Source organism: Rhipicephalus sanguineus, chromosome 7, assembly GCF_013339695.2.
Source record: "Rhipicephalus sanguineus isolate Rsan-2018 chromosome 7, BIME_Rsan_1.4, whole genome shotgun sequence".
In the NCBI taxonomy this organism is placed as follows: Eukaryota; Metazoa; Arthropoda; class Arachnida; order Ixodida; family Ixodidae; genus Rhipicephalus; species Rhipicephalus sanguineus.
Window position 1 is genome coordinate 120,266,727 of NC_051182.1, and position 24,049 is coordinate 120,290,775.

General features: G+C 45.6%; 2 protein-coding genes across 5 annotated transcripts in view; both read right to left on the reverse strand.

Annotated features, from left to right (window-relative positions):
* LOC119398968 (aconitate hydratase, mitochondrial-like) overlaps window positions 1-4,411 on the reverse strand; it is a 7,470-nt gene extending 3,059 nt beyond the window's left edge. Inside the window, exons 1-4 of the mRNA XM_037665784.1 lie at window positions 4,203-4,411; window positions 3,388-3,456; window positions 2,517-2,596; window positions 769-907 (exon numbers count right to left, since the gene is read on the reverse strand). Of these exons, the coding sequence (XP_037521712.1) occupies window positions 769-907; window positions 2,517-2,596; window positions 3,388-3,456; window positions 4,203-4,235 (321 nt within the window). The 5' untranslated portion in view covers window positions 4,236-4,411. The remainder of the gene's footprint in view (window positions 1-768; window positions 908-2,516; window positions 2,597-3,387; window positions 3,457-4,202) is intronic.
* Window positions 4,412-8,927: 4,516 nt separating this feature from the next.
* The window catches only part of LOC119399804 (mitochondrial Rho GTPase 1-A), a 33,345-nt gene continuing 18,223 nt past the window's right edge, over window positions 8,928-24,049 (reverse strand). Inside the window, exons 15-19 of one of the 4 annotated variants that reach the window (XM_037666656.2) lie at window positions 23,889-24,017; window positions 19,789-19,985; window positions 17,135-17,203; window positions 9,600-9,713; window positions 8,928-9,115 (exon numbers count right to left, since the gene is read on the reverse strand). In XM_037666656.2, the coding sequence (XP_037522584.1) occupies window positions 9,112-9,115; window positions 9,600-9,713; window positions 17,135-17,203; window positions 19,789-19,985; window positions 23,889-24,017 (513 nt within the window). In that variant the 3' untranslated portion in view covers window positions 8,928-9,111. Of the gene's footprint in view, window positions 9,116-9,595; window positions 9,714-17,134; window positions 17,204-19,788; window positions 19,986-23,888; window positions 24,018-24,049 lie in introns of all 4 variants that reach the window. The other 3 variants (XM_049417850.1, XM_037666657.2, XM_049417851.1) reach the window with 3 other exon arrangements.

Sequence of the window (24,049 nt, forward strand, 5' to 3'; positions counted from 1 at the left end):
GAGACGTGGGTCTTAAAAAGTGTTTTTTGAATAGTTGAGTGAACAGAATTAAATTAAGTGCACTTATTCAGATTTTTCTGCAGATTCCAAATCTCAGAGTAGATTTTTAATATTTTTTAGCATAATTCTTCCGGGGATTTTTCGCAACTGCTCTTTGTCAAACACAAAAACAAAGTAGGTGGCCAGATTGCCAGAAAGCTGGTCTAGCCTATGATGCTATTTATTTTCTTATAATTTTGTTGACCAAATAATTATAATTTGCGGTAATCATAAAGTGTACGAAGCAAAAATCTTTGCCTCATATTTGCACCCGTTTATTTTGCATTCAAAGTTTGTTGAAAACAAATTAGCATCACTGGCTAGACCAGCTTTCTGGCAGTCTTGCCACATAATTTGTTTTTGTGTTTGACAAGCGGCACCAGCTCAGTGTCAGACGGCGACTGCACAGCGAAGGCGAATAGCTGCATGCGCACTGGCGCCACTGTGTCTACGACATCCCTCCTCTCGCATGCGCACTGGCGCCACTGTGTCTACGACATCCCTCCTCTCGAATGCGGCGCAGACCAGCAGTGGCGAGCCGCACGCGGCAGTGTCAGAGCGCGTGTGAGATGGCAGCTTCAGTGACCCAGCTGTGTGATTCTTGCGCATGAGCATGAACTGATCCTTGCGCATGAGCAGCACGGCTCATGATGCTCCACGCAAAATCGGCTCCGGCTAGACAAGTGTAGCTAACGCTACAAAAGCAAAACGCCAAGACCCTGCACTCACCTGTGCCGTGGCGTCCTGCATGGCAACCCGGTCTGGTCGCAGTCGCAGGTAGCTCTTACCACGTTCAATCTCCTGCTCCTGGGGCTGATCCAAGTGAGAGTAGAGAATCTTCTCAGAGAGGGTCAGAGGCCGATTCAGCCTGCGTGATAGGTGTCAGTTTAGAATAAGACGGGCGGACACAAGAACACGCATTCGAGAGGGCCAATGTTTTGCCATTGTTGCATGCCAATGTTTTGGAGACAACAAGCTGTGTACTTTTAGCTTACACACTTGATATGCTTTTGTGTTTCAACACAAGCTATGCTTTTATCTGCAGTCATGCAGTGCAATGCCTGCAGTTAAAATGACATTCAATATCCATCACCATGGCAACAAGTGGCACTGGCTTACACTGCCAGCACCAGCATTTGCCAATTTTACATGCATGCATTTATACACAAGTTTGAGGAATGACGATCGCTGCAGTTGGTTAACCCTTTTCCTCCCGTTGACGAGTATAGTCGTCATGAGATTTTGTACAAAAATGATCGATGCAATGACGACTATACTGGGCATCAACAGAAATTAGTGCCACATGGAACCAATGATGACTATACTCGTCATAGTTGCGTTTCTTGACGCTAGATGCCCACACTTGTCCGTGTTGTGCTATTTGCATCTCAGCTTTCATTTTATTGCTATCTTTTATTGTATAGACATGCAGTGAAGCCATCTTTGAGCTATCTTTTATACGCAATTAGTGAAAAAAAGCAACCCCATTGAACTTAAGTAATTTTATTCAGAAAAAGAAAGCTCTACAAATTGAGCGAATTCCGGTAAATTTAGAACAATTTTCTTTTTTCACAGTAGGGAAAGGGTTAACCCTCTATTGCACAGTGTACCGAATTTGGCACATAGTGATTCTCATTTTTTTAGGTTTTGCATGAAGGCTTGCTAAGAAACTGGTGCACCCAGTAAAATGCAAATCACCTTCCCAATCTCTATTAAAAGACGTAGTGCCATCTACTGAAAGCGTTCCTTGATGCAAACTATGATTACATAGCAAAAAGAAATTTTAATTTTTTTCATGATTTAATAGTTTGTGCAATAGAGGGTTTATTATTAAACATAATGTGGAGGACAGGGCAAATTCTCTTTTTGTTCACCTTAATTTCTGTTTGCCCAATTATTTCTAAATTCCTATTAAAGAGAACTGCTAAACTGCCCTATAGTTTCCCTGGCATCGCTGACTGCTGGCATCAAGAATTGAGCCAATTGACATACAACTCAAATTTTGTCCTGCAGATTCCTAGACTAGCTAAATATGGCAATCAGTCACTGAGCCAGTATGTACACGTCAATGTCAATAAAAAAAAATAATTCGTCATCCGTTCCGTTATCCTCTCCGACAATGGTTTCATTTTTTTTTTCTTAAGCCAGTTAACTTTCCTTCCCCGCTGCATTTTTCAAGAAGTCTTTTCCTGGTTTTAGTCAGGCATCATCATCACTCTCACCGAGCGAGTGGTAAATCTGGGTAATGACGGCTGTGTGCGAGCCAATAACGAAGGACCAAAAAGAAATGGCTGGGAAAGAAACTGTCACAAAAATCTGGGCCTGCTGCACAAGCTCAATGTGTGTGTCCATTGATTTCGTTGTTTTCAAAAGGCTGCCATGGGTACACGCAGCGCAATGTTTGAAGTTTCAGCAGCAAATATTTGGCTTAAAGATACCCATGCACACATTGGCATGCACGTTTATGTCAAACGTACCGTTTTCGAACAACCTGCAGGTTCTTTTCGAGTTTCTCATATGGCAGGTAGCGGTCAGACTCAAACCTGCTGATGGCAACCTGCAACCAATAACAAGCAGCCTTTTAATTACACCTATAGTCATCAATGCACACTAAAGCACCTAGATGTGGCAAGCACTTCTAAAGAATCATGCAAATTTTACAATGGAACTGAATTTATTTACACTAGCACTCCCAGATTTTGGATTATCTGCAATGTGCAGAAAAGGGCTCTCGTAAGTAAACTTTGTGTCCAATAGTTCACGTACCTGTTAAATGAAGCTGATTTTCAGTTTTATGGCCAACTTCCGCCTATTCCACACCATTTAATTTGACTTTCCGTTTGGAATTTAGCATGTTTCAAACAACCCAAAAGACATCAATTTTTGTACCTCTTTGAGTTCCGTCAACAGCTGGCCTAAAAATTCAAATGCATTAGTGTATGTTAACCTTCAAGCTTGTTTTGCCCACCTTATGCAAGGTTACGGCAGATTCCTTTGTGAATTATAGTAAATAGTCGCGTTACAACCTCGCTCGCACGCAAAAATAAAAATAACGTTTTCACAGCTCTTATCAGATGCAGCCGATACCGTTAGTGCAAGCAGTCTCTGGGTGTGAAAGCCACACTTTGCTTTTCGTAAAAACATGAAGAATGAAAAGCCCAAATCTGAGGCGATAAAAGCAACTCCTAAAAGATTTAAAAACTAAAGCTCTCACACTCGAAATGATACGAACGTGAGAGGAGTCGCATATCTCTCATCTATAAATGAAATATTGTAGTAGCGCCACTGCCATGCAAACTGAAACCGCATTGCGATTTCGTTTCGTTAAAAGTTGGAGAAAATGTTTACCTGTGCTGCCGCACTCGACAGTGGTGATACATGCAGGCAACGTGCTTGGATGAAGAGCCTCTGCGCCAGCTGAAAGCAGATAGAACGTCGTTTAATCTTTTATCTTAAAGACACATCTTTGGGCACTGCATTTCCGGGGCATCCCCTTTTCTTGCAGTGAGAGCAATTGATAAGGAGTGACACTGACAGATAAGGGGTTACGTAAGTGACCCTCAAAAGGGGGGCAGCAACCTCTGAAAACCTAGCAGGCGTGGCACGGCGCGGATTGGTTTATTTTATGCAACGTTGCACCCTCGGTTTTATGCAAAGAGAGAACAGTGCGACGCACTTGCGCTCGAGTCCTTCGAGATATTGCAGAAGCAAAGCTTTGAATTGAGAGACGCATCGCGTAGAACCGGTCTGGTGCTCAACGTTGACCGCTACAGAGGTCCGGTAGTTAAGAAATTTAGCGAAGCACTCGCAGCAACTTGCGTCGTTACGGTGAAGCTGAAGACTTAGTCGTCGAAAGCAGGTACAACGGCACTGCGAGATTCTGTTAAAATCGTAGATGTTCAGTTGCAAAATGCAAGCTACTGACTCCTAGAGTCGTTCGATTCAGCACTGCGACTCGTGCACAACGAACTTTCATTTGTACTACAGCAGCAATTCTCTACATACATCACAACAAAACACGCACAACACAACACCTTCGCTCCTCACGATTCCAACAGACCGTGAAATACGATCCGTTCGCATCGAATCTTGATCGGGTCAAACGTGGTCCCGAGAGGGGTGACCCAGAAAAGCTCGCACGAAACGTGGAGAAAATGAATTACCAGGCCGGCGCAGGCTCTCGAAGTGTAAACCATGCTTGCTCAAAACGTCGCTAGCGCTGTGCACAGCGCAATCGGCTTTTGGAGCAGGGGACTGTTGTTTTTTCTTTGAGACGCAAGTGAAGGACGCGAAAAGGACGGCTCCTGGGGTCGCAGTCCGGTGGACAGCGGCGCAGCGGATCCCCAAGCGGCTGCGGAGAGCATGCGCCGGTTCTTTAAATACGACACAGTGTCGACAGACTCCCGGTTCGATTGCCGCTAGTCTTGGACGACCTGCGTTTCTGGGACACGCTTGCGACTCCACAGAACCACCGGTGCTTGAAGATATCCACAGGTTGTACTGCATACATGACAGTTTCAGGTGCACTCGTTCTAACGTGCGCAGCAGGTTGCTGGGCTGGCGCGCGCTGGCACAAGCTTGCATTCAAGTTTCCGCAATTTTTCAACAAAAGCTGTCAGTTCATCGCGTTCATGAAGCAAATATTTGTTTACGTCACGTGACCTGGTTCCTTTAATACTTCTATTACGCCGCCGCACGCAAACGAATAATTAAATTAATTTGTTGAGGAGGAGGACGAATGTTCTTTGATAGGACAATGTCAATCTTGCCCGATGCAGGGGAGTATGCAACAGGGCGACCGGCATTCTGCAACAACATTTTAGGCATCTTCCACTCTGAAGAAATACGATAATCGGCGTTTGTGGTGTCCTGACTTCTTTCTTGTGTCTGTGTTTGCACACCCTGTTTTTTTAGAATAATCATCATCCACCTCGCGTACTTTCCTCGCGTTATCATTGCGTTCCCGGTCACGAATGGAGCGCGCGTCATCAGCGTGACATAGCATTCTTGATAGGAAAGTGACGAGAGCCGAGTTTTCAAAAAAGAAAACGCGAGCAAGCCAGATGACGATCGTTGTTGTGTAGCAGAAAAACTCCCCAAATACTCGATTTTTGGGCTGTGGATCACTGTGTGGATCACTGTGATATCCCCTTTTGAGCATACACACATTTTACACCCCTATGGGCTTATCTTGTATTCCATTGATAACATCAATCTTGCGTACACTCTAGTGATGCAGAACTATCGGTAAATTGACTATCGATAGTATCGATAGTTTTTTTGAAACTATCGATAGTGTAAACAAACTATCGATAGTGCTACTATGGACAAACTATTGATAGTGCAATCGGTAGTTCCATCGTTATTATTATTAGCGATATTACTGCCACGCGTGTTTGTTGCTTTGTTTTGACGTATTCGGGTTCAGTCACCCACAAAGAGTGTTAGCAACGTTTGGCGCAGACCGCGCCGTAATGTTTGAGAAGCTTCACAATAAGATGCTTCGCATCTAATTGAAACCATCCTGTTAAGATTACGCGCCGGACGCGAATAGTCAAGTTTATTCGAGAGCTTACGCGAGCACCAGCGATAACGCTGGAAGGATTGATGAGTGATGTATAAAGGCCGACGCGTTCCGCCGATGATCAGATTACCCAACGGCTGAAGACTGCTCCCGCCGCTATCAGTGCGCAGCACGTATCGCTTGTATTCTGAGTTTTCATTTTCTGGGCACAAGTTCGGCTAAATAAAAGGCTCTGTATTTCCCAGTCTTGCTGCAGCATTCTTCACCGTAACAACCACGTGACAATACTATAGATAGTGGTGTGAATAATGATGCGGTTTCTGGCCGGCCATATTGCCCAAATATTTGAGATAGCCTACTACCAGCTTCGCTTAATTTGTGAGCAATTTTTGGCAACGAAATTATTTATTTCCGCCGTGAAAATGGCATAATATATCCATCGATAAACTTGTATCCAAAAGCAACCAGTTACACCTTACAAAACTCTTCTTGATATTTTTCCATTTTTTAAATCGTAAAATGCAATGTCAATTTGAAGCCGCGCAGTCCCACCACATGTAAAGGTGTCCTTTACGCTACAGCTGAACAGTTTGACTTTATGATCATGCATCAGCAAAGCACTCGGGTGAAGAACACAATCATGTCAACTTTCTTGCCCTTTAGCCTGCTCCTATGGCTCCACTATGTACAAGGCGCGCGGAGAACCAAGTTTATTCTGCAGTCAGTCTGTGCTGTTTATTTTATACTATCGAGAGTACCATCAAATTTTTTACTATCGATAGCGCTATCGATAGTATTTTTCACTATCGATAGTTCGATAGTGACTCAGCTATCGATAGTATCGATAGTACCATCGATAGTTCTGCATCACTAGTACACTCACAGAAAAGATCGAGTAAAAAGGGCGTCTTTTTGTCCCACAACAATAATCATCATTTATTTTGCCTTCCTTTCCTTGCATTATCGCCGCGTGAGCCCGGCACTTTCTGGTCACGAACGGCATGTGTGCTTTCAGTATGACATAGCATTCTTGGTAGCTATGCTTGGTAGGAAAGTGGCCAGCGCCGAGTTTTCAAGAAAGGAAACGCAAGCAAGCCAGATGACGATTACTGTTGTGGGACAAAAAGACGCCCTTTTTACTTGATCTTTTCTGTGAGTGTACTCTTCAGGGGCGTAGCCAGAAATTGTTCTCGGGGGGGGTTTAATCATACTTTATGTATGTTCGTGCGTGCGTTTGTATGTGTGCGTGTATATATGCGCAAGCAAAACTGAAAAATTTCGGGGGGGGCTCCCCCCCTTGGCACTCTTAGTTTTCACACTATGCACTCGACACGCATGCGCAGTGAATTGATCTTTTTTTTTTAACAGGAAAGGGAAGGAGTTACGCGTGCAAGATATATGGAGCACAATTGTAGGGATAAGACAAGTCAGACGGGGCACAAGTAAAATTAGTGGCACCTTTTTTTTTCTCTCTTTTTAAGCCTTGTCATTAGCGTGCGCATGCTTCTCTATAACATTCATACAGCTTTTCTGGTTGATTGGCCTTTGGACGCAGCACATGCACAGCACCGAACTTGGAACAACTGCTAGTGACAAATCGTATATTCTTACATAAGTGAATGTCTCAACGTATTGCTGTCTTGTACTTTATTGTAGCACAGGTAGAATGATGGACACACAGAATGGCACACGAGACCAAATACACAGTGCTTTGTGTTGTCTAATGTGCCTTCCTGTGCATCTATCCTCCTGTCTATGGTGTAGCAAAGTAGATGATGCCATACCGACAAGCTCATACACTTACCCAGGAGGGTAGCATACGAGCTTGTTGCCATGCAGTCTCGTTCTCTTCTCTAGTGTTCCTGTTTGCATGCCTTACCTATTTTTATAATGAAACCTGGCCATGCTGTACTTCTTTCATTCAATCATCGTAGTGCTTCGGTAGGTGATGGACAATTAGTTGAACCAGTGCTAATGGGGCTCAATAGTGACCCTCTCACCTTTCCGCCGGCCCTACCGGGAGTGCCTTCTCGTAGCCAGTCCAAGCACGAGCAACATTAAAGTGCCGTGCTTCACAGAGTAACAAGAAGCAAGTTTTCAGCGTTGCTGCTGACACTTCCAAAAGGAAAGGAGGGATGACCACAGAAAATTTTGAAAAGCAGTTGTTAGTGAAGGTAAGTAAGGAGTGAAGCACTGCAGTGGACGTCGTGTCAGGCCAGCTTGGTCTCTTTACTGCTTTTATAAAATGCTGACGAAAGTTGGGCGGAAAGTAATGCAGAATTATTTAATTAATTTTCATTAATTCTTCAATTACTATCTCGGGTTCAATATGTAAGAGGCAAGTGCTACAATAATTTTTTTACAGAATCTCAGTTCTCTTTTCTATGACTTGCACGACTAGGTTTTTCACATCAGTTTTTCAGAGCTAGCAGAAGTTCTGATGACTGCCAATTTCTTTCACCTTAGGACACATGCCTGCATGTGTGGTTTTTCATGTCAGTGTCTAATTGTTAGCAGATACAGTCATCTTGAGCTTGACATTTACAATATAATCTCAGTGACGTCAGCTTAACATTACAGACAGCTTTCCAGTGTTTGCCTTCCCCTTACATGAAGTAGAGCACCAAGTTGGGCTAGTTGGTTCACATTCATTTTAAAGCCTATTACTGTGCTAGTAAATACTGACAAAGACAAGGGAAGACAGGACGTGTGCAGAACGTATTTGTCTGTGTCTTTGTCCAGACGTGCGTGTTTGTTCGTGTTTACTAGCGCAGTTAATAGGCTTCCTCTTGCATGTCTAATTAGCTGCCTTCCGCAACACAAGGCCGCACTAATAGGAGTAAAATCGAAACATCATGCTGCCTTCGTTGCCGAGTAGATTATGAAACACTAACATATATGCTTCTCCTTGGACTTTCAGCCACTGTAAGAGTGTGCGACGTTAATTAAAGAAGTGTTCAGTATTGTGCACACTTAGAAAGTGAACGAAATTATAGTTTGTGTCTGAAGCAATATAACTTCCAACATTCCTTGAATTTAACATGGAATAAACGCATGTGACGTGTTCTGTTAAGCAAATATAGTCAAAGCTTGATATAACGAATCATTGGTTACTGGAGCAAAGAAACACTTGTCTTGCCATTAATAGTTATGGAAATACATTTATAACAAATTTTCGGATATAATGAAGGCATTCTTGCCTGAGATGCAGGTTTGCTATAACAAGATTTTGCTGCATTAGTTGATCAAAGAAATTATCTTTATGCTATCAGTGCAAGAATACTTAATATTAGGTGTTCCTTTTAAGTGTGGACCCCTCTGTGTAAGCATCACCAAAGAACAGAAGCCATGAAATGTCTAGAAACTCTTTTTTTATATGTATGCAACATGGCCCTAGCAGCACCAAGGCACTCTTGGCCTCTGGCACGAGTTAGGGTCAAAGGTCAGGTAGAACCTACAAAAAAAAAAAAAAGCAGGAAAAAGAGAGAAGCTGCTCTTGACTTCGACGAGGACTGAAGACGATGGCAGTGGTGCGACTGAAACTGCTGCTACCTGCAATAAAGAATTAAGGACATAATATTATACATAATGGCCGTCATATCCATCACACAACTTCAAATTCAAATTCTTCATTTGCAGGCACATACAACGTACAAAGTTATGAAAAACTGGCTGGACCCATAGCTGAAGGCTAGTTGAGAGTCCAATGAAAAAAATACACAATAATTACAAGTACATCGTGTGCGCATGCATATTTTCATTACGCTATCAAATTAGCTCGAGAGTACAAGAAAATGCAGCAAGGCCCAAAACATAGAGTATTGGGAAGCTTCAACGCGTTTTTCAACACCAAGAACAACACATCACGACCAACTTCTCTCCATCGGTTCCCGTTTTAGAAATGGAACAGATGACAAAGTCGTGACGCAACACGCATGAGTCACGTACAGTTTTACATATTATCATTTGGATGAAGTGCTGGCTGATGTGCAAAAGCGTCTACAGACCGATCCGAGGACGCCACATGACCACTCACCTGTCTCTTGTTGACGCCCGCAGCAGACGAATCAAAAGTACTCCAACAAGCGCTGCCGCCGCAGCTCCGACACCGGCGCCCACCCAAGCCGAAGGCTCGGCCGACGCAAGTCGACTGAATTAATAGAAAGAGGAAAGAACGCATTGGTCATGTGCTTTCCCTGCAGTATGTGCTATCGGCATCAGGCGAGACACAGACAGTGCGGTGCAAGGCGTTAGGTACCGTGTACGGCAACTGCCAGCGATTGTTGGAGACAGCACTGCGATTACAGCTCGCTATACCCCGTTACATACGTAGTAGGCAACACTGTGGAGGAAAGCTAGAAACGTTGCAGTAGATGTGTAGATCAGGAAATAGTTCATTCTTGTTTCGCACCCAAAACGTGGTTTCTTTCAGTTTTATGCGGAGTAATAATTCAGAAGTTTTTGCACCTTAGAGATAAACAACTCCGTTATACGGCTGTGAATATGTTTTTCTATATGTATTAGCGTTTCAATGCCACTGTTTCTTTGTATTTCATTTGAAGCGTCGCGACGCTTGACGTGCGTGCCCTTGCCTTGCACGTGCAAACACATACAATGACGAAACACGGCTATGAGACGCACGGAGTAACACATTTTGCTGACCGAACTTCTTGCGCAGCCTCCACAGCGTTGCCTGCTCTGTATGGAATGGAGTATAGGAGTCAAGCATGAATTATTATGCGCCCCGGGCTGCAATTAGAGGCTCCTTCATGAGATAATCGACAAGTACCAGCTCGGCAGTTTTGCCAAGATGGCTTCAACAGTTTATATGGCTCATTTATTACCAACTTGGTCAGAGTGAAATTTAATTGCAACGATCACAGCAACTTAATTTCACATTGGCTAAAGTCGTTAATGGCTGAGCAGTAATACACTGAAGTAATCTTGGCAAAGCTTCAGGGTTGACGATCATAATGTTTATTTTTGTAAATAGATTTTGAACAGCAGCTAAGCACACAACATGTAAGCCTGGAGGCTGTAGCTACGGCATAAGTCCCAGCATTCTGCTTCAGAGGTGTTTCAGTGCCACGTGGGCAACCAACCGTATGGAATGCCATCTTGGAGTTGGCACCACGCAGCTGCACATACCAGTCATGCCCTAGTCGTGTGTCACTAGCGGTGAGTGGCAAAGGCAGTATTTTTCTTCCTTCGGTATCAGTATCAAAAACATTAACCGTAATTTTTTTTAATGCATACGCTCGTATATCAAGTCTCAATTTCTGTACAGGCGCTTCTCCATACAGAATTTCTCCGTACATATACACTAGTATCTGAAACTGGGCTTTTTATGAGGTATAAGGTTTCATTTCGCTTGGCTTCTTTAAAGGGGTACTGACACGAATATTTTCAGTTGTCGTTTTTTAGCGTCAAACGAAAGGTCAAGCCCTCAAGAGCCTAGAAAAGGTAGTGCAAAGCACGAGGGTGCCCTGAAAAAGTAATTACAGTATGTTTTTAAAAGCTAGTTTCGGTTCCTACTGTACCCTGACGTCACAGCACGGTATGAGCTTCTCGTCACGTGCTCGCACAATATATAGTGACATTTCCACGGCCGTTCCGCACCGTGGCTCCGTTGGTGATGCACAAGCGGCCATTTTGGAAGTTTTGATGATGCACAAGCAGCCATCTTGGAAGTTTTGGTACCTAACGCCATCACAACCAGCCAGACTGCTGCGTGAAGCCACCAGAATTTGTACTGTAGCCTGACGCCAAGCTAGTGTCAATGCCAGCAGGTGCGCCATGGAAAAATTGACTTTAATATCAATTTAAAATATCTTATCAGCATTTGCTGAGCTCCACACTTGCTCAGAGCCGTCTCTGCATACAGGAGATTTGTATGGCAGAGCAAACCCGCCTTCGAAAAAAGGTGTCAGTAGCCCTTTAAGGTCTGTATGGAAGCTCTCAAGGATGGCAGTGGTCACAACTCTTACAAAGACAATGTGATACTGTAGTGTGGCTACGTGAACCCATCTGTGAGTGACTCCATGACTTGCGAGCACTGGGTGTTTACGATAAACTGGTCAATCACACAAGCACCATATGACAAGGTGCATCAGAGCTGCCAGCATGCAAGTGGCACAAATGATGAGAAACGAGATACACACAAACCTCGATATAACGAACACGAATATAACGAATTATCGGTTATAACGAAGTAAATGAACAATAGTCTTTTCATAGCTACAGTGTGACAAATAAACGTTTATAACGAATTTTCGGATATAACGAAGTTATTTTCGTGGCAGATGCGACTTTGTTATACAGTAGAACCCCGCTGTTACGTTCCTCACTGCTGCGTTTTCCCGGCTGTTACGTCGTTTTCCGCCGGTCCCGGCATAGCTCCCATAGGATACAATGTATTGGGAACACCGCTGTTACGTCGTAACTGTCGGATCGTTCCCGTATGATACGTCGCGAAGTGCGCCCGGAGCCGACCGAGTGACTACCAAAGAGAGCGTCTATGGTTCATTTTCACGCAGCTTGGCCTCGTTTGACCGTAATATTAGCCGCATGAGAGGCGCAAGCAACAGAATCTTTCAATTGATGCAAACAAAAGCATGGCCTTCGAGATTCAAATTGCTAAGATGGCGTCTATGACGTAACTGCTCGCGAAAGCAAGGCCTTCGAGATTGGCATTCACTTCTGTCATCGCGTTGGCGTAGACTCGTCATCATCGTTATTTGTCGGAGAACGGGAGGAGTTCGAGCTGGTTGGAGCTCGCATGGTCGTGCGTGCGGTTCGCGGTCGGACTCACCGCGCCGGTCGTGATTGCGTGTGCTTAGTTCTTTCATGCCTACAGCTGTTGGTGTTAAAAAAATCACATACCTTGATTACATTTCTGTGGATAAGGCCGTCCTAAGCTCCGCGTTTCTATCCATCGACTAGATCGCGGCTGAGCGCGCCAATCTTCGTGCTGCTCGTAAGAATTGAAATAAAATTCTGTACCACTAAATATTTTGCCGTTTTTCCTGTTTTTCGGCTCTTACGTTTCCCGTCTCTTACGTTTATTTCCTACGGTCCCTTCAAAAACGTATCAGCGGGGTTCTACTGTAATGAGGTTTGAGTGTAATTTACACAAGGATGTTCCACAAGGAACAAGCAAGTGAGCCTGTTATAGGTGAAACATTCAGAACCACTGTTCTAAATGAATTGTGTTCCTGATTATTCGGGCTGAGGAAGCTGCGAGGGCAGATGAGTGGCAGTGCCCGTATGTTGAGTTGACTTACTTAAACACAATAATTCGGTGTTTAGCTTCAGGAATGCTAATGTGAGAAGTTGAAAGACCATTTCACCCTTTGAGGGTCAAAGACGTACATGTAAGCCATCCGCTAACAGCCACATGACTGTCAAAGAAGTACATGTATGTCATTGCCTGTATGTTTAAAACACATGCCTTTTTGGATCATTTCTCTAGCTTGGCATGTGCTGCCACGCTGCGGGAATACGAGGAATTTTTTTCTTGCGCCGATGTCTCTCCGTTTTTTTTTTAATGCTTTACTACTGTGGTGTGCCAGCTAGTTTCGGTTTTGTCCTTTGGACAGTTCCCGCTTGTTGCGCCCACAAAATTGATGGCTTCCTGGTTTAGAATCTTTCAAAAGGTGACCTATTTGTTACTCTCTCATTTATTGCTCCCTGGTACACAATTAAGCCTGTTTCCGTGCAGGCGCTGGCTGACACAAACGATGCCGCTGTGGTTGCGTTTCCTGTTTCAAGGATTCACAAAAACCGCTTCTGTCCCGTTGAATAAGATGCATGATTATTATAGGTTTCGGACTTGCTTTTGCTTTCCGGATGCGCTCACAACTACATAGTTTCCTTCAGTGCGCACAGGTTCCTCTGCTGCAAGTGAGTCTAGCGGAGATTCCTTCAAATCGCCGCTCGACTGCCGAATCAGAATCTGTGGGGGTGCCATCACCCCATGTAAGGTCCTTTGCGCCTCATGGAGCACACGCGTCTCACGGATTAGCAGCAGTTAATTTTAATTACCAGCTGCCGAACCGAGAGGTGGCGCTGTGATCGTGCAGTGTAAGGTGACGCAGTGGCCCTGCCGTGCGAGAATAGGCCGGCGCACAGAAAACAGCAGCGAGTCTCCTTGGAGTTTGGTAGCGTGCATGAATGGACGTCTCCTGCGGTGGGTCCGTGGGGGACGATACCACGGCTCGTTTCTCGCGGGCCCCTCGTGGTAAGTCAAACGTTGACGATACCACATTCGCGGTACATTGTGTCTGTTATGTTGTCTGTGTATTGTATTGGCATTGTATAAGGTTACTTAGCGTATTACTAGATATGTGTTAGATTCGGCTGGCGAGCTCGTCGATGCAAAAGCAGGTTAATAAATGTACACGTGGTTGTTGCACAACGGCGTGGACTGTCTCCGATGTGTTCTGAGAGCGCGGCTCATCATCAGACCCCACAAATTTGATTCAGTAAACGTCAGCCTGTCATGCAAGGAGTTACTTTCGATTTAAGAGTCAGATGTTGATGAGCGAGCGACATCTCAAAAGTGTGCGCGAGGTGATGCTGACTGGATCAAAAGTGGCTTTTCTCACTCAGTGTTTCCACTTGACGTCACTTCGTACACTTATTTTCGTACGTCCGTGAACTACACAGACGTTTATTGCAACGCATAACTTTTTAACAGTCGTGTAGGTTTTTTTTCTCGAATTTCTATTGCTGTTAGTCATGAATAAACCACATATACATAACAACACAACGGATTTTTTTGTCACTTTATGGTCACCCTAAAAAAAATTACGAAAACTATTTTTTGAAATAGATTCACCTGAAGAATTTAAATCAGCAATAAAAAAGTCCACCCTGGAGGGTTGCACAGGCAAAAGAAATCAACCCTCAAAGGGTTAAAATAACCTTAGATTCAACGAGTATTGCCCGGATCTTCAATTAAGAATAGAGACTGTTAAGCTCATCCTTCCTTTTGGTTATTCAGGGTACATTAGTAATAAAACAAACTATATGAAATTTGATTTAAGCTCAAGCTTAATTATGTAGTATAAAAACTAAATGATTAGTAATTGGTTTCTCACACTGCTCACAGTTGAAAGCTCACCTCAGCGTATCAAAAACAGTACCACAAGCATAACCTGTTCATTATTCCTCTGGTTACCTGAAGGCACCACTTTTTTTAAAATCTCCATGCCTTTTGTGAAGTGCATGATGGAAAGAAAAAGAGCCACCGATTTGGTCAGCTGCCACAGACACAAATTACAGTCGAACACGGATATATCGAACTCACATATATAGAATTTTCGGCTATATCGAACTCGTACATTATCCCCTTGAAAATCCTCTGTAAAAGTATACAAATTCGCACGTTTATATCGAACGGCATTTTTACCCGCCATCGGATATATCGAACGCCGCGGAAGCTGGAAGGCACGCTTCAGCACTCGCTGTGCCCCGCGACCTTCGCGGCACCGCGCCTCCGCCGACACCCGATACGCTAGAAAAACGTGAGGGCGAGAGGGCTCACACTGTACTCCTGTTGGGCGCATTCTCGAACTTGCGGAACATTTCTTTTTCTTTTTTTTCCTCTCTCTCTTTCTCATGCTTTCTCCGCGTTACCGTCGGCTCGAAGAGCAGGACCGAAGGAGCCGGCGGCTTCCTCCTTTCGCCTTTCCTTTCTTTCTTTTGTTTGTTGTTGTTTTGTGAGTTTTGATCAGCCAACCACAGCCCGCGCCTTTATTTGCTCAGCCAACCACAGCACGTGCCTTTCGTACATCGCTGCTGCCCTCGCAGGGAGCCCGGGTAGCCATCGCCGCCATCACGACTGATCGCGAGCGCATTGTTGGCGGAGTCCACTTCCATGAGTTGTCGCATACTACCACATTCCTCTTTTGCGTGCTGTGCAAAGGTGCTGCAGACTGCTTGAATTTTCGAATTCTCGTGTAGCAATGGCCAGCGTTAAGAAGCGCAAGAACCTTGACTTTGCGATGAAGTTGAAAGCCATACAGCGTGTTGAGGCAGGCGAAAAAAGTTCAGAAGTGGCGGACGACATCGGGATACCACGGAGCACACTGAGCACCTTGTTGAAGGACAAGGCAGATATCAAGGCAAAGGCGGCAGAGCAGCGAACGTCAGGTGCCTGTCATGTGCACGCTCCTGCGACGACGAGCACATAGCCGACGCGTTTCGTGAGTTGTCGTCCCTCTTCCCGGCTGCCGTACCACACGAAGTGTCTGCGGACGATTTCGTGGAAGCGGACTGCAATGTTCAGGCTGTTGCGAGCCTCACTGACGAGGACATACTAGCTGCGGTCGCAGGGACCCAGGATGCCCAGGCCGACAGCTCAAGTGGCGACGAAGATCGTCCGGACGAGGAGGCGGCTACACGTGCGTACTCTGCCACTGAAGTAGCGGCAGCGTTCGGCTTGATTTGCCGTTGTTGCGGCGACATGGAGGGAACCGGGCTTTCGCACCTGGACAGCTAAGATAAGCGATTTTTTTTCACGCATATAAAACATTCTGTTGCATCGTGTGTGCGGAATTAGTCGTCATTCTTTAATGCGCCGATTGTAGGTGATCGTCCGCCACTGCTAAGGTCTCGGGACCTGTATTTTTTTATATCAAATTTTTCATATATCGAACTAATTCGCGATCCCCTTCGAGTTCGATATATCCGTGTTCGACTCTATTACCCTGGTGGCCTTTTTCACGAAACACGGTGTTTAGTGTAATCCGTCTATTCCAGTGGTTCCCCTGAAGAAGAAGAAGAAGAAATATGTTTATAGAAAAAAAGTCGGCATGGCTCAATCTTAACCCTCTAAGACCCAGTGGTTCCAATTGGAATCATAATTTTTGTAGGTCAGTCAGCCAGCACCTGGTAAAGATAAAGTGTTGTTCCTCCTGAAGAGCTCATATTTAGCATCTGCTCTACATACGGTGCCAGTCTGGCACACACAACAAAGCGAGGTCACGTGTGGACCAAGATTTTATTGAAGCCGACGCGCCGTTTGTGCATTTCGCTGAGGCAGCTTCTTCACCATGCAGAAATAGGGGATTTACTTTAGTTTTGTGTCGAAAACTTGAATCTTGGCCTATTGGGCATTATGCTATCCGATCTAAATAACTTTTAGGTAATAAATTAAGTAAAATATTGGTAATATCAATAAATAATCATTAATTTAATAAATTGATATGGACATTGTTACTCTTAATTTAAAAATGTGAGAAAAGATGCTTTCGTTGTTTTTGGGGGGGATCATGCACATCCCAAAATGCAAAAACCAGTTGCTTACATTGCAAATAATTAATTTGGGCCTGAAAGGGTTAAGTGGTGCCCTCTGGTAGGGCCCCACACAAGTTGGTGCAATGGTCAGTTATGTATGTGCATTGGTGTGTTACGCGAGCTGAGCACTTGTTTTGTTTTTCTCTCTCTCTCTTCTCAAAAAGGAATGACGACAAAAAAAAACAAACAAAAAAAACCAGAAAACCTCCCCAAAGACGCAAGCTAACCCAGCATGCGTCGTTCTTTTCCCTTAAGTCTCCCACCACCCACCTGGTGTATCGCGATAGCCAAGGTGCCATGGGCCGTACTAGCAGCACGTGAACCAACCGTCGTAGGCTCCTGCACGTTGTATACACACCATTTCCACAATGTGAGCACTAGTGCATAATGTTACATTTGTATAACATGCCCGTGCCATCTAACATGCTCTCCCCGGTTAGTGAAACCCTTGAAGGAAACTGGGGATGGGAAACAATCCATGCAAATAACTCCATGCACCGTGCTCGCATGCTCATACAAACATTGTGCAGCTATTGACACAAAGAATGTTTCAGGAGAACCCTTTATCAGCAACTGTCGATTGTTCAGCGAAAGGTGTTCTTCGGTGATTGCGCTACTAGCACAGCATTGGCTCCTGAGTGTGAAATGGGGTCACAGAGCTGTGAGATAGGTGGCGAGGTGCAATTGAGATAGACGGGACATACATGGAAAGGAAATATGGGGCGTCATCACGATTGCCTACATGCCGCATCTGTCCAGCCCGCCATCATTCGCAGTAAACTGATTATCCCAACATAATGTGCTACGTTTCCAAATGATTACCTTATACCTGCAACATTTAACACATCACAAATGAAATGCAAAGTCTCGTGCCTCATTAGGAGGATGCTTTAATTTCTTCTTTATGCAAGTTAATCGCAGGCTAGCTCATGCATGCATTTCCACTGCTATCGATAAGCCAAGCCATGACCAGTAGTCGCACCTTAACACCTATACAGTATAACCTCGTTACAACGGATCTGTTTACAACAGACATTCGGATATTACATACCAATTTGCGGCGTTATGCTGACCTCCGTATTTGTTCCATTGATTGAGCTTCGTTTACAACAGGTTCTGGTACAACGGACATTCGGATATAATTGACTAAAATTTTAGGCCAGCAAGCTGGTCAGGACTCTTTAGAGCGGACTTTTCTACCACGGTCATTAACTTCCGACTTCAAACATCGCTTAGCATACTTTCGGGACGGGAGCAGCGCACCGCGGATATCGACGTACCGATATAAGAACGAAAGCCGCCGATCTGCGGTTTGTCAATGATCAGCTATGCCTAGCTGTAGCGACAAAAAATCGGCGCGCAGCGTGCTTGGTGTTGCGTTTTGGGACGCTGACACGCGAAATTGCGAGCCGCTGCCACCGCTTCTCTGAGCGGTCGCTGCTCGGCGAGCTTGGCCGGGGAGTCCGCTGCCGATGCGCAAAATGCCCATCCGCTGTTCTGAGGAGCCAGCGGGCGATGCGATTCGTTGCTTGCGACGAAGGACATTGCGGCTTCTTCGCTTTCGCATGTTAGCTAGTGCGATGTTCTTGCCCGCAAAGTTCGGATTTGTCTCGTACATCGGCACCGTGAACGGAGTTAGGCCTAACCACGACATGTAGTAGAAAGCTCAGTTGCGATGTGCGTGGCAGCAGTGCCCGATGTTTCAAAGTACGTCATGCTCGATTGCGAGTACAAAGAGTTACCCCGCAGTGGTCTTCGTCATTACTTCGAAGTGCTGATAAGAAGAACCTCGAACAGCGGGTCCAACGAGTCAACGCTATTAGTCGCACGTCTGCGATGTTCGCGACGAGTGCGGCGCGCTATCGTAATCTGATGATTGAGCTTCCGCTTGCAGCTGCCCAACTAAAGCGTTCCAAATTATCGTCGACCCGTGAAAACAGAACGAGTGTGAACGCGTCACTATGCAGCGCAATTTTCGACAGCCACGACCTCGCGACGCACAAGCAGCAGACGACGATCCCGAAGCAAGCGTTACCGCAGAAGCAGCCAGAACATGTGCTTTTTGTACGCTTGTTATTGAATGGAGGAACCAGCTGAAACGGAGAACTTGAACACGGTGTAATGCTCTTTACGACGAGCCCAAAATGGTGGCGCCTGGTTGCGCCGTTGCCGCGCTACAATTTTGAAAAACGCTTTTTTTTGTTTCCGCAATTTTCGCCAAGTCAGCAGACGCAAAACGAATTTTTTATTGCACTTCTACGTAGTTTTCATTGAAGATATTTGGAATCAGATAGAAAATGGGCTACAGGAACTGAAAATGCGATTTTCCAAAAATCACATTTTTTTTGGTCCCATTAAACGTAAGTCTCTCCGGTTATAACAGACCGATTCAGTGTTTACATGAAAGTCTGTTGTAACAGAACTTGGATTTTACATACTCCCTTTACAACAGACCAAAATCCTCTTCACTATGAAGGTGTGTTGTAATGAGGTTATACTGTAGTAGTGAATCCCCGCCAACTAGCTCAACTTTCTATCATTTCAAGGATGAAGAACAGAAAATTGCCAAAGAATAAGTACACAGACAAAAAGAATGCAGTATTGACAGGGTCGATGTACTTATTCATCGGCGATTCTCCTGCCTTCATTGTTGAAATGTTGTGCCACCTAGCCCAATGGTTCACGCTTCTACACTTGAACCCCTTTACAAGAGAGACACATTGAGAAGCAGTTTTTGTCCCTTATATGAAATGTCTCTTAAAAGCAGGGTACCATGTTCTCATTTTCTGGTCAACATCTATTTGGATGCAGGCATACTGGTGTCACTAACATCCAATGTTTCATCAGTGCCTCTTATAAAGGGGTTCAACTGTGCAACTTCCTGTCACTAGTTCTGTAGTATCCAGCACGCAGTCGTCACTTACGGGTAGGCAGCCATGGTGGTGAGCTTGACGTAGACATCCCTGGGCGGCGTCACCAGACACGAGAAAGTCTGGGGCGCAGGCAGGTCGTGCCTCCGGCAGAACTCGGCTGGCTGCACCGGGTACTCCTGCCGCACGGCCGGTCTGTCGCTCTTGGACGCCACCACTAAGACGGGAACAGAGCTGCCGGACAGGTGTTTCTGGGAAACGGAGAAACGGAGGAAACACGAGACAACGTGAAGTATATTCTCCTCCTCGCATGCATCCCAAACACTCGGATGGGCGGCGAAAGGCGGGCTAGTTGGTACATTACTCAAAAGCGGAGAAAACAGTGGAACACAAGACAAAGGAAGGTGACGCGAGGACGGGCGGCGTCTGCCAACTGAACAATGTTATTGAAGGAACCACGTATATATAGATACAGGAAAGCATGAAAAAAGATTAGATTAGAATTTTAATCACGTGCGTGATGTCAGATAGCGGATTTCCTTGTCACACGGATCAAGTGACAGAACGCAAAGGGGCGAGCAATGTGTAAGCGTTCGGTCGCTTGATCGGTTAGACAAGGAAATCCGCTATCTCACGTCACGCATGTGATTAAAATTGCAACCTAATCTTTTTTCATGCTTTCCTGTATGTATATATACTTGGTTTCTTCAATAACAATTTTCAGTTGGCAATCAGTACCCGTCCTTGCGTCACCTTCCTTCGCTCTGTGTTCCACTGTTTTTTCCACTTTTGAGACTCGGACAGGCTTCAACTCAAACTATTCAAAATCGAGTGAATTACCAGTTTCTGTTAACTGCTTTTTTCATAGAAGCGACAAAAGTTTACTTTTACAAGGTTCGACATAATGAGTCAACTGTAGTGTACAGCAACGCTTATCCTGTTAAAGGAGTGCTGACACTATTTTGAAGCATGGCAAAAGAGACGTGCATCGTTTCTTTGGCATGCAGTGTTAATGCTCTCCACACAGCAGAGCCAGGAAGCACATATAAAATATTGATTTTAAGGTTTGCATTTCATCCCCCAGCATCTGCAAGCCAGCCCCACCGCAATGGACATTATCATGACAACTTAAACAGTTGCCCAAATGACTGACAGAGCCGCTGGACAATAATTCACTCGTCGTTGTTTATGTGAACCACGTGCAACTGACAGCAGATGACAGAGCTGCTGCTAGTACGACAAGAGTTGCTGTCTCCAAGTGACTTAGACCTACATCAGCCTGTGTTGATACGTCACTGTGAAACTGTCCCCTTGATTTCAAATCCAAAAGTGTTTTTTTTAATGTGGCGGCATTAAAAATACAGTAGAACCTCGTTGATACGTTCCCGCTTAGTACGATTTCCCGGCTCCTACGCTCGAAATCGTGAAAATTAAAAATAACCCAATACAGCTGTGTGTAATACGTTCCGGTTAATACGTTCCCGGAAAATACGATTATTCAGCAGCAACGTTCAGCACCGCGGAAAAGTGTGGTCGTATAATACGTTTTGTACTCAGAAACTCTCATTCAGGTGTGCAAAAAAGGGCCCTCTTGTGTACTTGTGAAGCGCGAAGTGGCAGACAGCCGCCGCGCGGCGACGGCAGCTTCTCCGCAGTGCCTTTCCCCTCTCTGCGCTTCTTCTGCTTTGCACAGTTGTCCCCTCCGCGTCTGTTCCGAATTGCTCAATCGTCCCCTCCGTGTCCTCTACGAATTGCTCGATCGCCGCTCTCTGTCAAACACACACCGACCCGAAGGCAGGCGGCGACGCTGGCCGTCAAAATCTTCAAATGGCTTGCCGCGGAAACGCACATGCCGCCACCGCATCGCCACCGCTGCACAACACGCCGCGACCCGTAACCACAGCAATGTCGCCATTGTGCCCAGTGAATATGGCCGATACGGTAAAAGCTCGTTAATTCGACTCTCGTTAATTCGGAAAATCGGTTAATTCGGACACGCCATCTGGTCCCTGTAAATATAAGCATCACTCTATGAGACTGGGCGCTCGTTATTTCGGACAGATTTGACCGCAAATCGGATAATTCGGGCAACTTTCGGGCCGCTGGCGAGGCTCGAAAACGAAAAAAGAAAAATTCGGAACAAAAGTGAAGCTCAAACGCAGCATCGCCATGGACATCAATTATCGACTTGGCTTGGATTGAGACTGGTTGAACGCCTTTTTTTCGTGTGTGGGTATGGTGTGGGTTTTATTGCTTTGTTCCCGTTGGTGTGCTGCGGTGTGCTGCATCGTTTGATCGCCGATTTATCGAGGAACGTTTTAGTACGGCTCCTTTAGCTTGATCGTTGCTGGTGCTTTTGTGCTGACTTCTCGTGTGACCGCACTCCACGCCGATGGCAACGCCAACGAAGCAGCCCAAGTACGAGGCCAAGAACTTCACCACCAAAGTAGAAATTTTGCGTGCTCTGAATAAAGTCCCAACAAGAAGTGATGAAAGGGGATCCTTGTATCGGCGGCGAAAGAAGCAAGGAACGAGTAACCGTACTTTTAGCCGCCAACGTGACGGGAACAGAGCGCTTGCTGCTTCTCGTTATCGGAAAGGTTCAAAAGCCACGCTGCTTTAAGAACATCAACAATCTTCCTGTGGATTACCGTGCCAACCGAAAAGCGTGGATGACGGGTGAAACTTTTGCGGACACTGCAGACATCATGCGAGCTGCTGAGCACCTTGAAGGACTCAGAAAAATTGTGTCCGCGCGAATATCTGCTCGAAAACAGACAAGCATCCGCGATTACTTTAAGTAAAGGTATGTTGAAAAAACTAGCGCATTTATTGTGTTTATTTTCGACCATTCGATAATTCGGACATTCGGTTAATTCGGACATTTTTTCCGGTCCCTAGAAATCCGAATTAACGAGCTTTTACTGTAATTTCCCCCACACTTTTCTCCTGGAGCGCATTCGTTTTTGGGTTGCTCCGCCCGGCGCAATTCCACTCGGCGTATTTCTCTGGCTGGCCAATTCTGCCTACCAGCGGGTCATCAGAAGTTGCCAGAAAAGATTTCTTCTGGAAGATATCAGGGAGCTTTCTGGTTATCAGACGCCAAAACGAGACGATGCGCGCTCGCCGCCATCTTTGTGAGAACTCGACAGATCGCAGTGCGGGCGCTTGGGGACTTCACCTTCGGTTGCCATTACGCCGGGCGTTATCTTTTAAAGCCCGTTCCACCGTGCGAGGTGGTGTGATTACAGTGGCGGCGATCATACCAGCACATGTCTCAAGTTAAGACAGAACGCAAACTGATCAGCACGAGTGTACGACGTAGTATGCGATAGCCGTGAACAGCTGTCGCTTTCGGGGACGCTTATCACTTTCGCGAGATTTCGCATATCGTGTTGTACCGCGATTGCTACGTGCACTGCAATGAATTGAGCCTTTAGCGGGGCGGCAGTTTTCTTCACGGACGGGGCAAGTCACGCGTGATCTTGCGAACGTACGTGATCGTATCCCAAATGCATATGCTCGAGAATCACTTCTGCTCTTCGGCAAACCTAGCCCCATATTTCCAAGCGGCAATGCAGAAAGAACCGACGCTCATGCGGCGCAAAGTTTCGTCTGCTGACACGGCAGTAGCGTTTCTTTACGTTTACGCTGGTTGTCCCAGAGTTCGATTTTGCAATACTCGGGTTGTCTCGGGATTTCAATTCACGTGACCATGACGTTGTTTTCGGTCAGGACCGGAACTAGCTGGCTGACCTCTCTCTGGCTGCCAGCGAGATGCCAGGAGATCGAAAATCGAAGAGTCCTCCACGTTTTTTGAGAAATAAATGTTTTTTGCCCTTGCACCTCAATATGGGCTTGTCAGCCTCAATTTTTAGTGGATTCGGATCGTACGTTTTCCCGGATCTTACGTTTATTTCCCGCGTTTTTTTCGGAAACGTATCAACGAGGTTCTACTGTATATTCAATGCATTCCGAGGCACCCCAATACTCTTTTCAAGGTTCTCGACACCAGTGTTTTTATTTAGAGCAACAATACGAAAATGTCTCAAATACATGTCAGTACTCCTTTAGGCTTATGGCTGGTAGGCTAATGGACTGTTGTTCATGCAACAAGGGTTACGTTTCCGGCAGATACGGCCATGCGCACTCACAAGGTAGGCCCTGGCGACGTGCTCAAACGAACGCGGGTTGCTGGCATCGAACAGAAGGCACACAGCGTCGCAGCTCAGCTCCGGGGCCACGGCCGTGTCGTGTTGCCCAAACAGGTCCACCTCGTGGAGCTGCATGGGCATGGAGGCATAGGAAAAACACA